This window comes from Capra hircus, chromosome 4, assembly GCF_001704415.2.
Source record: "Capra hircus breed San Clemente chromosome 4, ASM170441v1, whole genome shotgun sequence".
Classification (NCBI taxonomy): Eukaryota; Metazoa; Chordata; class Mammalia; order Artiodactyla; family Bovidae; genus Capra; species Capra hircus.
Window position 1 is genome coordinate 68,070,464 of NC_030811.1, and position 17,365 is coordinate 68,087,828.

Genomic DNA, 17,365 nt, shown 5'->3' on the forward strand with positions numbered 1-17,365 from the left:
CCTGGAGAATCCCATGGACAGAGGAGCCTGGCAGGCTACAGTCCATGGGGTTGCAAGAATCAGACATGACTGAGAGACTAAACCACCACCACCACCACCACCACCAAAGGGGAGAGAAATGTGGACCTAAATAGCTATACGATTTGGGACTTTTTCCCTTTTAAAAGTAGATGCAGATTAGGTGGTCACTTGCTATCTAATCATTATAATTTTCTATCATTACCATGAACGGAGGAAAAAAAGTCAAAAGGTTGTTTTTTTCCATCTGGAACAAGCTGAAGACACTGCTTAAAGACTCATGAGCTTTAGCTCTGTCCCCAAGAGACTAAGAAATTGGGCAGGTCTCTATACTTCTGGGGTCCTCAGTTCCCTGCAAAATGAGAAAGTTGTACTCAATAATCCCTAGAATTCCTTTAAGGTCCACCAAGGCAATAGTATTCATTGCAATTGCTCCTGAACGAGGCCATAATATGGATCCAAATCTAGAGCTGCAGCGCTGCTTGTTATGCCTATGATACTGCTTCATCTAAGCATGAGGCACATGAGCAGCCTCACATCATTTCACACAACAGGGGCAAAGGACAAGCCTCTCCTTCCAAAGGAATGGTGTAAGTTATCCCTTTAGTGGTTCACACTATCCTCATTTTTGAACTATCAAATGCTCAGAAAACCCATATAACCCTCTTCATTGGCTGTCTGAGATAAGGTTTCCAGCCAGTGCTTGGGATATTGGAGAAAAGTATTTAGCCAAGTGCCTTTTCCACAACTCAACAGTGAAATTATAGAGTGCATTTCCATCACGAAGATCCCTAACAATCCCCACAACTTCTCTTTTTCTGAATTCATATTTAAAGTCCCAAGGAAAACAGGTTCAAGCTGACTGAATGGAAAAGACTCCCTCATTTCAGTTGGAGGCAGCTTGGGCTCCAATTCTTTGGGAGCAGGTAGTCAGGACGCCCAGCGGAGCCTTAGAGACCAACTCGGGGCTACAGGATTGAGCTCCGCAGGGTACCGCCCCGAACGCGGCCCCGCCCCTCACCTTGCTGGCGCGGCGCTCGGCAGCGAAGGTGCGTGCGGCGCTCAGTGATTGGCGGCTGCCTGGAGGGGCCCGGCTGCCATTGGCTGCTTGGGCCTCTTTGTTCCCGGTCCCCGCCGCAGGCCGGCTGCAGCCGACTGGGCAGCGGAAGTTTGACCGTGCCGGGCAAGTGGCTGCGGCGGTGGCGCCGGTGTCCCGGTACATCTCCTCCAGTACCGGCAACGGTGCCAGACGCCCGGCGATCCTGGGCGTGATATCCCCGACAGGAGGAGAAACCCCCTCTGACACATAGACATGGACCTGGAGGCCAAAGTAAAGAAGGTAGGGTGGCTGGCAGCAGCCGCTTCACCTGCGCGGGGCGCCGCCCCCTGGCTACCAGTGGCTGGTGGGGCGCAAGGGCGGTCAGGCACGAGCGGTGTCGGGATCGCCGGCGCCCGGGGCCCCAGTACCCGGTCCTTCGGGTAGAGGGGGTGTCCGCTGGCCCTACTAACTCCTGAAACCCAGGAGCGACTGAGAGTGGCGCGCGAGGGCGGGCGCGGGACATATCTCCCTGTCTAACCAAGTCCAACGGTTGGAGGTGTTTGAAACTTTTTCTTAAGATGTTTTGGCTGGGCTTGTGCCTCCCAAGAAGAAAAGGATGAGCTTAGGGCGAGTTCGGGCGAAACCGTGACACTACTTCTTCCTGTCTCAGGAAGCTGAACTTTATTAAGCCTTTGTGGTTTGGGGTCACTGATGAGACTTTTGACAGCTCAGACCTCCTCCCTTCCCAGCTTGGCAGTCAAGAGGCTGTCTAGAGTGAGCGTTGATTTAATGTGCTTCCTTCGCAGCAGCGGGTGGTGATGGCGTGAAAGGTGAACTTTTTTTGGGGGGGAGGTCTCTGGTCATTTATTACTTGACTTCCAAAGCACTGCCTTCGTCTTCCAAAGAAAATGTTCCTTTGGCAACTAGTCCCAAAGGACGATTGTCAGCGGTGGTTTAGCTCCAGGAGACGTTTCCTGACTGGCTGCCCTCCGGGCGTCAGGACCCACGGCCCTACCTGAGCCGCTCCGTGATATTAGGAGACTCGCGTTTCCTGGGAGAAAAGGGTGGGACTAGACTGTGACTCAGAGGGAATGCTGATGTCACATTCCAGTGTAACGTTCTGTGTGAAAGGTCGTCTCATTCCAGGGAATTGATTAAGCTACTTGCTCCTTGGAGAAGGAAATGTTGCTCCTTATCAAATAAGGAAGGAAGTTCTGCTGAGAGTAAAGGAGGGGAAAGTAGAGAACCTAATTTTCTTCTCTTGCTCATTGTGGGTTATCAACATTGCCATTACTTCATCTTCTAAAGACAAGGTTTCTAACCTAAGCATTAGTTCTGTTTCATGCCCAGAGTTGGATTTTTGAAAATATATGCAAGTGCAAAATATTAGGTTAGGTTAGGAGGCTGTTGAAAAATAAAAAGCCTGCAGTGGGGGAAAAAAAAAAAACATGTTTGCCCTTTGTGACTAGACTCAGCTTCCAAAAGGGAATTCAAGAACAGGAAAACGTAAATTCTGAGAGTACAGTGATTGAATTCTATTGTCTTCTAGTTTGGTTTCTTATTCTTTTCTTTGCTTCTAGATGACACTCACTTCACTTTCACTGTTCGCGCTCATGCATTGGAGAAGGAAATGGCAACCACTCCAGTGTTCTTGCCTGGAGAATCCCAGGGACAGAAGAGCCTGGTAGGCTGCCATCTCTGGGGTCGCACAGAGTCAGACACGACTGAAGCGACTTAGCAGCAGCAGCAGCAGCACATTTTTTGTTAATCTTGCTTGCCACTAGGAAAGCATTTTGTTTGCCCCTTAATTAGCCATCTGTTGATGAACGCTGCTTATTTTGTTTTTCATGTGGGAAACAGTGGGTAATTTAGTACTTGTCTAAAAATTTTGGGGGGGGGGATCTTGTCTATGCTTAAACATAGTGCTTCAAAAAAGACTTTTTAAATGCCCAGATCCTTTGGGAGAGAGGGATGAATGGGTGAATCCATTCTGTACGCTGCTGTAATTGTGAATACCTGTCATTATATATTTGTCAAAACCCACAGAATAAACACCAAGAGTGGACCCTAAAATAAACTGTGGACTTTGGGGGATGATGATGTGCCAGTGGAAGTTCATCAGTTATAGCAAATGTACCACTTTGATGTGGGATATTGATAATGGGGGTGGGGGGTGGTCTGAAAAGGGATAGGAGATATATGGGAATGCTGTATCTTCTGCTAAATTTTGCTGTGAACCTGTCTGCTCCGGAAAAACAAAACAAAACAAAACAAAAAAACCCTCTATTTAAAAGGAGGAAAAAAAAAAAAAAAACAAGTAACATTCAAAAGTGATTTTGAAATTATTTGAGACAAGAAGTAGTTCTGAGGGAGAAAGTCCAGAGTTAAGAATTATATGTGCTAGCAAGGGAAAAATCCAGACATTATTTATACAGTTTCCTTAGTTTCAGAATGTAGATTATCATAAATAATGGTCTTGATATATGGTGTAATTTTTCTCCTGCATCTTCCCTTTACTTTAAAAGGTTATCTTTTCAACCGAGAATCTTATCCTTCTCTCTCATCTTCCTCCTCCCCTCCTGCCGCCCCAAGAAAAAGGATTCCATAAATTTAAAACTTGTGCAGACAATACCATGACAGTAACAAATCCTTGTTTCACTACCTTGTCATCACTGGTGATTCTCAGGGCAAAGTCCTCAACTAGTAAATTGGAAAGTAAAAGATCCCAAAGATGTCCAGTCTGATTGCCAAACATACCCTCTCTGTGTCTAGGTAGGATCCTTGACAGATTAATGTTCTGTATATTTGACAGAGTGTTTCCCAGTACAAAGAATTTAGAGGTCCCAGAAATACATTTCATAATTTCAAAAAGAAACTTGCATTCCCTTTAGAAATTGTTTTCTAACACATGAGAAGAAGGAAACATTACAAGATCATCTTTGATCTTATGAGCCTTCTTACCCTATTTTGGTATCTAGATACTTTTCAGGTCTCCCTTCTTTTTCACTTGGATATACAAGAAAACTGATAGTTTTACTATAGCTTTTAAAAATCATAGCTGAAAGTTGAAATAAAGACACAGCCATTTAACTAAAACTAAATTTAACTTCTGTTTTAAGATGCATGGCATTTTTTTCCCTTTTAAAACCTTTTTACTGTTGTTTTCATAAGAAATTTTCTCCAGGCAGATGACAAATGTTACTTTCCCATTAACATTTCATGTAAAAAGAATTAGAGGGTTATCTTTATTTCACATCCACCTAGGTGGATAATGTTATTATAAGATTTTTTGTTTTTAAGAGGAGAACTTGGGTGTCTATCATGGGCATAAATTTGGATTAATTACCAGTTAAAATACACCATCAAAAAGGCAAGGAATTTTTATAGCTAGATTTTACTATATTGTATTTTGTTTGAGGTAAGTGAGCTGTTGCTAGGAAGTAAGAGCTAGTTTGGTTATACAGAGTTTTGTTTTAATAATATTTTAGAGTAGAATTTGAGTTTTACATCTTTGCTCTTTCTTTGGAGTTTCTTGTCTAGATCTCTTCCTTATGTCTTGTGTTTCTTCATTATAATTAACTTCATGTAAGTAGAGCCTGTGTCTGCTTGGAAAAAACAATGACCTTTGAGAAACAGAAACAGAGTCTCATTTTGTGATGAATGCTAAATCATGGCCCACAGCCAGCTATTTTCCTCTTTCCTTTCTGTGTTACTCTCCCCTGAGAAACACTTTTTTCCCTTTAAAAACATACCAGAGAGAAAGAGAACTATAGTAATTTCCCTTATGCTGCCTGGAATTGCTATAGAACTTTTAATTTTACACCTTATTCATTGTTTGCCTCCTTTCTAACCTCCATCTTTTGATCCTTCCTGACGTCTTGCGTATTTTTTCTGTAAGATCCTTTTCTTTGTTTCTTTCACTTTAAAAAGATGGGATTTTAAAGATTACACAGTCACTAAAACATCTCCTTTCTCAGCATCCAAACATGTTCTGAAAGCTTCTGTCATTTGCCGAAAAATCAAAGTGACACCATGTGATTGCAGTTGGAAAGATTACTGCACCACAAAGACTGTCTCCGTTAGAAATTAGAATGAACCTTTTCTCTTAGGGTGGCCCCTGACTGAAGTGGAAAAGGCAAGTAAACGGTGACCTGGAGGTTCAGCTCTACAGTTGAATTCTCTGCTTGAAGCCATTCTTGCTGAGAATCATTGGCAAGACTTGGGGTAATGAGAGGGCTTCCAGGGCTTTACCTTAGAGGCAGTTACTCTCTCAGAACAAGTACAGAATAAAGTGTTCCTCAGCAGGGCTTTTATCTCTTTTAAGCCATAGTGTGAGTCATTACATTAATTAGACATGAAAAGTCGCTTTTTCTAACTTGCTTTGAATATTGGTTTGAATAGAACTGTAGTAGATTTTCTGTTGATTTGTTCCTTAATCCTATCCTATGAAGTTGAATTAGGGGTTTATGTCTCTACTGGCTATCAAGCTGTGTACCATCACCTCTCTCCTTGACTTTGCTAGCTCACCTTCAATAATACTAAATATTACTAATCCAAGACACACTCCTCACCCTACTTGCCCCCCTTTCTCCCCAACACACACATCACCCTCCAGGTAATCATTCTTCTTGTTACCAGCTAGATGGAAAATCTCTTTCTTCTATATTCCCAAAGCATGTTATCATAACTCTTAGCAAACATTTTACTTTCTCCCTGTAGATTATAGTCTTTCTCTTACTTAGATTGCAAGCTTCTTGAGGGAAATTCATATCCTATTTATACTTGTATAATTATTTTGTTTTCTGTTCAAAGCAATTTACGAAGCAGACTAGCTTCATTTTAAGGATAAGAAAATTAAGGCTTAGATAGGTTGATCTGAAACTGGCAGAAAGTAACTATGATCTTGCACCATAGTCTTCATAATCCATGTGACTTCCATCACATCACCTAGCCTGAGTCCTCTGATACCCTTGCTTTGATCACTGCATATATGTTGAATGAAGTTCCCTAATAGAAAAAACCTAAGATGCATTTCAACATTTTTATTTGTTTAAAGGAATTATATTGGAGAAATGGTTTCTATTCCAATAAAATTACTACTCTACTGGTTTTCTATAGTTTATACTTTACCCATGATCATATGTATGCCTTTAGTGTAAGTTGCCTTTGACATTTTTTGCATGGAAACAAAGTCTAAATAAGTACAAATATCATGAAAAGTAACTTCTGGGAGATTTTACAGTCAAAGAAATTCCATAAGCTCCAATAATATTCTGGACTGTATCTTCTAGGATTCCCAGGTTTTGTTGGAAGCAGTGATAATGCTGCCTTCTAGCTACCTAATATGGTTCTGAACAATAGCAACCCTGCTTTTGGCTCTTTGTCTTTCAACTAGTGACATCTGGAATTGTATACAGGTACTCATGGTTGGCCTGTAGAAGAATCTGTTCTACCTGCTGAACCCCAGAGTTGATAGTAAGCCTTACACGTAACATGGTAGGCTAAACCTCTTTTTCTCCTAGCAACAAAGTACTCTAAGTGCTGCTGGAATGGCAGATCAGAATAGAGCAGTTAAAAACAAAAAGTTCAGTGTTAGGAGAATTGTTCATACAAGAAGACCTATTGAGAAGCAGTAGGAAACACCAAAATGAACTATTTAACGAGGCAGTCACTGAACTCCAGTAGGGTACCAGTCTTGTGAGCCTGGAATTAACATCATGGACCATAGAGTTAGTCTAGTCTAAAGGGTCTGTTCAGTAGAAAGAACAATAAGTTGGTAAAAGAGTACTACTTCCTATATTCTTTTTCTGAAAGCCAGAAGTAGGGATATAGTTTGCCCCCAATTTGAATATGTTTTTTACACGCCAAATCACTACCATGTATTCAGAAATTGAAAAGATCAGTAAGTACCCAGTATAGGTAAAGCGCAGTAGTATACAGAAAGATCTTTTATGGTATATTAGCTTTCTCACGTCTGTTTATCAGTATGATGTTTTAAATTCACTCTGGGCTGAGAATTAGCAGATCTGGGTCCACTGTAGTCTTTGTGATCTTTGCTACTCTGGATCTCATTTTCCATATTCATAAAAATCAATAGGGGAGCCAAGTGATTTCTAAGATTTCTTCAAACCCAGTTACTCTTTTTGACTTTGGAAAATATTGTCAGTAGTTTACCAAATATAATAATATTCCACAGTGCTTAAAAATCATACAGGCCAAGAATATATAAATATATATGATTTTCAATGAAATGGCCTGTATATAAATGTTATATATTCGTATGGAGTCCATGAGAAAATGAAGAATTTTTTAATAGATCTTAGCTGCTTTTTCAACTTGTTTTTACTTAGTTTGCCTTTTACATATTTGTGGCGTATTTGAAAACATTAAGTTTAATTCATTTAACTCTTTAGTTTACAGCTTCAAAGGCATATAAATTGCTTTCTTAGCATGAGGCAAATAAGCCTAGTTATGATGTATATCACTCTCTATGGTACTTAATTACAGGAAAATGAAAAATAATGGAGCTTTTATTGTCTTTAAAAGTTATCTCTCCCAAAATAAGATGATTCACTTAAAAACTATGTGAGTAGTTTATGTGCAAAACATTTTTCTAAACCCTGGGGGTATAGTATGAACAAAAAGACAAGATACCTTGTATTATAGAACTTACACTATTGAGAGAAATGATAGAGAAAAAAAATGACAAAATAAATGATAGAAAGTAAGTACAAATGGGATTATATCCCTTAGTGAACTCTTTACAGGACAAGACTACACTAGATTTGTAACACAGAATGTCCTAATTTAGTGGTGATTCTTGGCATTTGTTCCTGGCTTTGCAAGCTTTGTAATTAGGAGTGATTATTTGTCTTAAGTAATATCAAATGATAAAGAAATGAGAAAGCAGCTTATATGTATTAGAATGTGAAGAAGCTCATAATCAGATAAAGCTAAAACATTTACAGTGTTACACCTATAGATAAACAAACTGTCTTTTTCCTGATTACAAATGTGCTGCAAGGGTCATTCCTGTATTGCATTTCCTGTTTACAATCATTACTAGTTTTTGTTTGGTAACTACTGTCATGGTTCCTGAAAGAATGACTTTTTAAAAATCCATTTATTAGATCATCGATATACAATACATAAAGGAAATTATTTTGCTTTTTTACAAAGTAGTGATGTTAGGGATTATTATATAAATTATGAATTATGAAATAACTTCTTCAGTGATAAGAAAATAGAGAAAAGACTAACCAAATTGAAAATGAGTTTTAGAACCTCAAACTTTCAAGATTTTAAGGAAAAATTAATTTGATAATTGATAAATTTGTATTTGATCTTTGAGTAAAATCCATGGATTAAAATGTGCCTTAAGCACTGTTATTAGAGGATTAAATTTAGAAGTTATGTTTTTCAGCTATCCACCTCCAGTCTTTGACTCTTTTATAAAAAAGCTCCGGTCATATCTTAAATAGTTTCACTTATTTTTTTTTTCAAGTACCTGATCTACCTAACTCCCTACTTAAATAATAGGAAATTAGAAGAATTAATATGCATGACTATAATTTTCTAATGCAAGTTCAAGCTGTGATTCTAAAATGACTTTTTAATTATTTTTCTTTCTTTTTTCTTCTCAACCTTTATAATCACTGTTCATTGCCATTTACAAAAACTATAAGAAAGAACAGAAGGTGATAGAAGAAAGAACCTACCTAAAGAAACTCACTAGGTATAATCTGGGGACTGCTATGGAAGTATTTCATGTTTCTGTAGTATTTAGCTATAAAAATTGGTTGATTGTAGGTATCACTGCTTTTATTTTGGTCATATTCAACAAAGGAGAAAAGCATAGTTTAGGACTGCCAGTTTCTCTTATCCTTGGCTAGTCAAGAATGTAGGACTGCTTGGGTTTGAGTATGGCTTGAGGGAGGGGACTGTAGGAGAAGCCAGGCAGTTTGAGGACTGCTGAGAGCGCATCTGCTAAGCAACAGCCAGGCTACCACTATGTAAATATAATTAAACTCTGGATGAGGCCGGATCATCCTCAAATCACCTATGCTTCAGTCTGTCTTTATTACAGTGACATTCTGACCACCATTCAGATTTTAAAAAGGGGTTTCAGGGCATCTGTTGGTTACATAGCTTCGTATCTGAACAGTGCGCTTAGCAAACAAAGAGGCTGAAATCCTAGCACAGATGCCTTGATGCTGAGTCCGTTAATGTCTGTTGCCACCATGAACTTATTACCCCTGTTTTGTTTAAAGATAAAGTGATATCGTGTTTCATTGCAAAATGACAATGCAAATATTAGGTGTATTTTTCTTTTTATGAGTGTAATATCATGGAAGTCTTCATAGAATGAGTCACAAAGTAAAGGTAAAGAATATATTTTCATTATGGAATACTGGCATACAATACAAATAATTGAGGGTTAGACAAAACAAAGTCACCATTTATTTTTCACAGAGGATATTAAAATTTCAATTTAGATGTAAAACTACAGTATCTTAATTCCTTTTCTATCAGTATCACCTGTTGAGCTTATGTCCCCCAAAATTCCATGATGTCATCTCTGGTGGATCAAAGAAGGAATGTAGGCAGGCTAGCTAGTGGGCAAGATGTGAATTAACTACAGTGCTGGATAAATAACATAAGTGCTGTAATACAGTGTTGCTCAAAATATCTGTGTTGAGGAACCATTTTTTCAAAACTCCGAATCTGTCCCAGGCAAAATACTTTTAAAAACACAATAAAAATGAATTACTAAAAAGAAAAAGACAAAAATGAGGCCAATTTAAGAAATATACCAGACCTACTGTCAAAGTGCTTAACAATTCCTAATTTCTTTCAGTTTCTTTGTATGTTTCATAACAAACTGGTAACCAACAGTTTGCAGGCTGCACACTTTGTAGCACTGCAATAATAGGAATACAGACCATTACGACTACCATTCTCTACCCTTATCAGTGGAGAAGATGTTTCAAGACCCCCAGTGGATGCCTGAAACTGCAGATAATACCAAACCATTATATATATGGTTTTTTCCTATATACACATGCCTATCACAATAAACTGTGGAAAATTCTGAAAGAGATGGGAATACCAGACCACCTGACCTGCCTCTTGAAAAACCTGTATGCAGGTCAGGAAGCAAGTTAGAACTGGATACGGAACAACAGACTGGTTCCAAATAGGAAAAGGAGTATGTCAAGGCTGTATATTGTCACCCTGCTTATTTAACTTCTATGCAGAGTACATCATGAGAAACGCTGGGCTGGAAGAAGCACAAGCTGGAGTCAAGATTGCCGGGAGAAATATCAATCACCTCAGATATGCAGATGACACTACCCTTATGGCAGAAAGTGAAGAGGAACTAAAAAGCCTCTTGATGAAAGTGAAAGAAGAGAGTGAAAAAGTTGGCTTAAAGCTCAACATTCAGAAAACAAAGATCATGGCATCTGATTCTATCACTTCATGGGAAATAGATGAGGAAACAACGGAAACAGTGTCAGACTTTATTTTTGGGGGCTCCAGAATCAGTGCAGATGGTGACTGCAGCCATGAAATTAAAAGACGCTTACTCCTTGGAAGGAAAGTTATGACCGACCTAGATAGCATATTCAAAAGCAGAGACATTACTTTGCCAACAAAAGTCCGTCTAGTCAATGCTATGGTTTTTCCAGTGGTCATGTATGGATGTGAGAGTTGGACTGTGAAGAAGGCTGAGCACCGAAGAATTGATGCTTTTGAACTGTGGTGTTGGAGAAGACTCTTGAGAGTCCCTTGGACTGCAAGGAGATCCAACCAGTCCATCCTAAAGGAGATCAGTCCTGGGTGTTCTTTGGAAGGACTGATGTTGAAGCTTAAACTCCAATACTTTGGCCACCTCATGCGCAGAGTTGACCCATTAGAAAAGACCCTGATGCTGGGAGGGATTGGGGGCAGGAGGAGAAGGGGACGACAGAGGATGAGATGGCTGGATGGCATCACCAACTCGATGGACATGAGTTTGGGTAAACTCCGGGAGTTGGTGATGGACAGGGAGGCCTGTCGTGCTGCAATTCATGGGGTCGCAAAGAGTCAGACATGACTGAGTGACTGAACTAAACTGATGATGAAATTTAATTTATAAATTAGGCACAGTAAGAGATTAACAACAAGAACTAAAAATAGAAAAATGATAACTATATACTATAGTGAAAGTTTTGTTGATGTGGTTTCTCTCCTTAATTAACTTCTTCATTCCTACCCAAAATGGAGCAGTGGCTTATTCAATGGCAGACCCAGTCTGTGCAGTAATTTTTATATTTTTCTGTCCAAACCCATTCCCGAATATTTGTAACCATCTCCTGCATGCATGCTTGCTAAGTTGCTTCAGTCGTATCCGACTCTTTGCAACCCTATGGACTGTAGGCTGCCAGGCTCCTCTGTCCATGGGATTCTCCACGCAAAAATACTGGAGTAGGTTGCCATGTCCTTCTTCAGAGGAGCTTCCTGACTCAGGGATCAAACCCATGTCTCTTTTGCCTCCTGCAGTGGCATGCAGGTTCTTTACCACTAGCGCCACCTGGGAAGCACTAAGTGGTATAAGTCATTTTAGGGGATCCCTTGCTGAAGTCTTCATGTGGGCTTCATGTTTTCTGGTGCCACGTTACCACCAACTAGAATATGTTTCTGCTTATGTCTCCCACCCATGACTTTAATGCCTTTTCCATCTTAACTAGGCAATTAGCATGCACTGTGTGGCTATAATTTCTGCAGTTTGAGGTGCAACAGCAACACTAGCAAGAATTTGTTTTTCCTTCATCACAATTTCATGGATAGAAGATTTCTTCCTACCATAGATCTTAGTAGCATCAGCATATAATTTTTTTTGTTGTTAAGTGGAGAAATTTCATCTTTCACTTAAAGGAATCACTTTAAGTTTTCTCTTTGTCATATCTGAATTGCCAGCATCACTATTTCTGCAATTTGGAGCCATTATTAAGTAAAAATAAGGGTTATTTGGAATGCAAGCACTACAGTGATACTGTAACAATCAGTCTGGTAATGAAATTAGCTTCTAAGTGACTAACCAGCTGAATAAACTGGACAAAGGATGATTTGTAACTAAAGGCAGAACAGAGCAGACTCCAGATTTCATCACACTACTCAGAATGCAGTTAAAATTTAGGAATTGTTTACTTCTGAAATTTTCCATTTAATATTTTTGGATCATAGTTAACCATAAATAACTGAAACTGCAGAAAGCGCAAGTGTGGATAAAGGGCAACTACTGTATTATGAGGTTTCAGAAGCAGAAGCAATATAATTGGGTGGATTGAGAACAACATTATGGAGGAAACATCAGTCAAACTAACTCCTATAGGATAAGTAGACAAAGAAGGATTTCCAGGAAGAATAGATAATCTGAACTAAAGAAACATGGCTGCAAAACGTCTGTAAACCCTTCACATTCTCACCATTAACATTTTTAGCATTGACTCTTCTAGAATAAAGCTAAGGTATATGATTTGTGATTTTCCTAGATTATAGGTTTGAATTTCCAAGTGTGCCACTGAGCTTGTACAGGAACATAATCTACTTCTGAGGATCTATATCTCTCTCCTAATCATGATTCTTATTTAATGTCATCTCTTGACTTAGAGGAGAAAACATCACACTGGAGTCTAGCTGAGGTAGTCTGGGCTTGGCTGCAAGCTGTGGGTTGGGACTACACTGGCTCTCCATATCTCTCATCTTCCTTAGATCACTGGATATCTGAAGCAGACATTTGGAGAATAGTGGGCATGTCCAACTGCAGGAGCACATTTTAAGCCTCTGCTTGTGTCACCGCAGTCACATGTCCAAGTTCAAACTCAAGGGGAGGAAAGTTCTAGTCTAATGACTACGAGGCAAGGGTGTGGATGTTTAATACTACTACCTGGGAATAAAGAATTTGGATCATTACTTCAGACTATTATATATTCTATAGTGGGATTAATTTTTTTTTTTAATTTGGGGGTTGAAGTATACTTTTCTGAAGTTCTTTCCTGTAACAAGTCTGTTCCGAGAAGATATTCTGCACAGTTTCATAGACAACTGATACTTCAAAGCAGGACAGTCTTTGACCTTTCTGAAAAAGCTCTGAAAAAATCTTGAAATATCCTTTACTTGATTTTTAGAGTGATCTAGTCTCTTTTCTGTTAGTTTCGAGGCTAACAGACCTCTCTAGATTCATCCCAGCTAGGTCATATGATCTCCATGTGAAGAAATGTAGAACTCATTTCTCTGGAAAAGATCAAATTGCCAAAGGTTTTTAAGAGGAATTACAAAATCTAACCTTTTAAATACTGCAATAAATTGAAAGTAGATTATACAAATATTCAAATGATGCTGTGTGTTATACCCTGCCATTGGTAGCAAAATAGAAAATTTTCCCAAGAGAAATAGGCAGATTAGCAGTAGAGAGAGGCAAGACAGATGAGTGGCTCAGTATCCATATTTTTTTTATGATGTCACAGGTAAAAATAATTGAGATGCTATTTGTTGGCACTTTTCTCATGGACCAGATGAAATCAAGCTGGGGAATGGAAATCATCCAGAGGACCACTGCTGCCCACTTCTCTGGAACAGGGAGTTTAGAGGATGCAGAACAGAACTTACATAGGTTTGAATCCTGGTTGACACTCCCCTAGAAATTTAGACAAGTTTCTTAGCCTCCTTGGCTTTAGGAAACTTATTTGTAAAACATGGATAATACCTCCTTATTGGGTTATTGTGAGACTACATAAAATGATACATGTAAACACTTAGAACAGTGCCTCACATGTAGCAAGTACTTGATCAGTGTTATTATTCATGTTCTCTGATGAGTTTTATTTAGCTATCTAGACCTTAGTATCAATAAGTAAATATTTGGAGATCCAGAATTGCAGAAAGTTCATCAGCTTTAGAATTCTGAGTTGAATTCTTAGCCCTGACACTTACTGGCTGTGTGAATTTGGCAAAATTACTTAAACCTTTAATCCTCAGGATCTTTATCTGAAAATGCATTACAACCATCAATCTCACAGGGGTATAAAGAATAATTAACATGAACATTTTAAAGCACAAAGTATGGTACCTGCACATATGAAAAATAGGTGTATTATAATTATTATCAAGAAATCCAATTTAGACAGAAGAAAATCCTGCATAGATTTTAAAACCATTTAACAGGTACCTGAATATATCATCAAGGATTTTATTACTTAACACTTTCAGAAGAATTATTGATACTTGATGCTTTGTTGAACACAAAGAAATAATGAAAATTCAATAAATGGAATGTATTAAATTACTGGATTTCATTTTTTCCTTTTTTAAAATTTGCAAGTTTTTTATGATAAAAATAAAAATTTATAAGTAACTGTTGCTAGCAGTTGGTTGAGTACATGCTGTATGCTAGTCACTGTGGGAAAGATTTCAGAGCTATGTTATTGGGTCTCTAGTGGGGCCATTTGATGTAACATTGCCAGGTACTCTGGTCCAGTATAGCAAACAGTTATGTTTTCCTGAATGTAGTCTTCCTTAGAGTTTTTGGTAAGTTGCAAAAATGGATACAGTTCTTTTTAGCACTTCCCATCAAGAAATGGAGTCTATTTTCCTACGCTTTGAATCTAGGCTGCTGGCAGACAGTGTTAGAAGTGGTGTTGTATGTGCTGTGACCAGGGACTTCACAGGGCTTGTTTGCATCTCCTTTTTGGAACCTTGTTACCACCATGTGAGTTAGCCTAGCTCAGCCCACTGGAGAATGAGACTACATAGAAAAGATGAAACATCCCATATGAGCCTCCTCTGAACTAGTTGTCCCTAGCTTACCTGAAAGGTGACTACCAATGCAGTGAGCCCAGCTCAGACCAGAAGAGTCATCAGCTGAACCCAGCCCAAGGTGCTAAACTGCAGAAGCATGAGCAGAATATCATGATCAGAAACAGCACACTAAATGGTTGCTATTTTAAGCCACTCTGTTTAGTGGTGGTTTGTTAGGCAACAGATTGTAACTTATACTCCCTCTATTGCTAGGATGTAAGTCTTCTTGGCCTCCCACAGTGAAAGCTATGGAAAAGGTCTGAGAGAAGACTTTTCTCTTTCTGAATTACCCTCCTAGCCCTCTGTACATAAGAAAGAATCTGGGCACTGTAGCTTCCCTGACATCACTGATCACTTGAGAACGGCCCCCTTTCTAACCGAGTCAAATCTAATTTTGATTTATTTGCTTATTTTTTCATCAATATAAAGGAAAATTAAATTACTCTGCAATTGAAATTTGATTCTAGTTGTAAAAAGGTGGTGTATGTGTTTTGAAAGTTGTCTATTTCCCCTGAACCCCAGTACCTTTTGTAGTGAGGAAGTCCTTGGGCTGTAGTTTAAATATAGAACAAAAAGCATGTGAATCCACACCACTTCTCTAATAAATCAAAAACCAAACGATGGGTCAAAAATTAATTAAAGCACTTAAGTTTACATAGCACATCATATAAACATAATTCTGTTTTTCCAGAGCAATGGATGGTGTGAAAAGTTTAGACAGAAAGTACATAAGCGTAAGGCATCTGGCAGTAGGGTTCCTGCATCTCTCCCTTCCTTTCAAAGCTTCTAACACCTCTACCGGTGCTTTAAAACTTTACTTTTGCTCTAAATACACCTGAATGCCAATCCTGGGCAAAGTGGAAAATAAGAAGGTCGCCTTTTGACACCTTGTACCCCAGATTTTCTGTGTCTTCTCCTCATTGGGCTTTTCCTCTCCAGATTCCCTTGGATGCTTGTGCTTGCCTGGGCAGCCTGCTCTAACAGCTCTTTCAAGCCAGTGCCACAGGGCTTTCCCTTCATTCTGTCTCTGAAAACACGCCTGTACTGTTCTCTTTTCTGCATGTGCTCTGATTAGGTACACAGTCAATGGCAATACATCACTTAATTGTATAGTCATCCTTACTCCTCAGTTATACTCCTAAAGAAATACTGTAGCCCTTAAGCCTGGTAAAAAATGATGACAATATTCAAGTTTTGGTATGTACAGTCTTTAAAAAGGCTTTTCAATAAACAGTGATATCTGTGGAATCCACTCTTTGAGCAAGCTGTGGAGTTAGTGACACAAGACCAAATTAGAATTGTTTGTCATGATCTAAATTCTTTTAGGAGACTCTTACAGATGCCTTTTGGAATCACATTTTAAAAATAACCTTTTATAGCTGATAATTGGGAGTTTCTGAGGCCTGTGTATAAAAGCACATGCATTACAAAGTCTTTCCACTGAGCCACAGCTCAGCCAATCCTAATTAAGAAATCATTTCATCAGCAGCTGTAGCCTGTGACACTTTTATAGCCTGCATTGTCTTTCTCAAAGTAACAGAGTTAGGAGGAGGCTCTTTTTGAACAGAATTCACAGAAGAGAATTGGTGAACAGCTCAGGTGACTGCCTTTACTTAAGAGTTTAGAAATAATTTGATAGCAGTCAATTTGAAAAATGTTTATAAGGAGCCAGCATAAACTGAACAGATGCAGTGCATTTCTTTTTATAATTTACTTGCCTAAAATAAGTGCAATCTTTAAAAAAAAACCTAAATTCTTTTGTCTCCAATGATACTGTGAGGATACATTAGGTTTTGAATAAGTATACAGTACTGAAAAGTTAGTTATGAACTGCTGCCTATAAATATACCTAATTTGATTCAAGTAATTTACATTCTGATATCACAAAGTACTATATATTTTTTCCTTTTCATCATCCAAAAAGTTATAAAATAAGGTTTATATCAGTCTTTTTCCAGTTTTGTCCTCTGTTCATTAAGGAGGACTATGACATATTATAAAAATTGTGAAAGTTTTCTTTTATTTTTTTTTAAGATTTAAAATGTTTTATTATTATTATTTTTTTTAATTTTAAAATCTTTAATTCTTAGAGAAATCTCTAGAAAGCCCAGAGATAAATCCACCCACATATAGACACCTTATCTTTGACAAAGGAGGCAAGAATATACAATGGAGTAAAGACAATCTCTTTAACAAGTGGAGCTGGGAAAACTGGTCAACCACTTGTAAAAGAATGAAACTAGATCACTTTCTAACACCGCACACAAAAATAAACTCAAAATGGATTAAAGATCTAAATGTAAGACCAGAAACTATAAAACTCCTAGAGGAGAACATAGGCAAAACACTCTCAGACATAAATCACAGCAGGATCCTCTATGATCCACCTCCCAGAATTCTGGAAATAAAAGCAAAAATAAACAAATGGGATCTAATTAAAATTAAAAGCTTCTGCACAACAAAGGGAAA

General features: G+C 38.5%; 1 protein-coding gene across 1 annotated transcript in view; it reads left to right on the forward strand.

The window, feature by feature from the left end:
- The window catches only part of TES (testin LIM domain protein), a 63,675-nt gene continuing 47,411 nt past the window's right edge, over nt 1,102-17,365 (forward strand). The window contains exon 1 of the mRNA XM_005679162.3: nt 1,102-1,357. Within this exon, the coding sequence (XP_005679219.1) occupies nt 1,331-1,357 (27 nt within the window). The 5' untranslated portion in view covers nt 1,102-1,330. The remainder of the gene's footprint in view (nt 1,358-17,365) is intronic.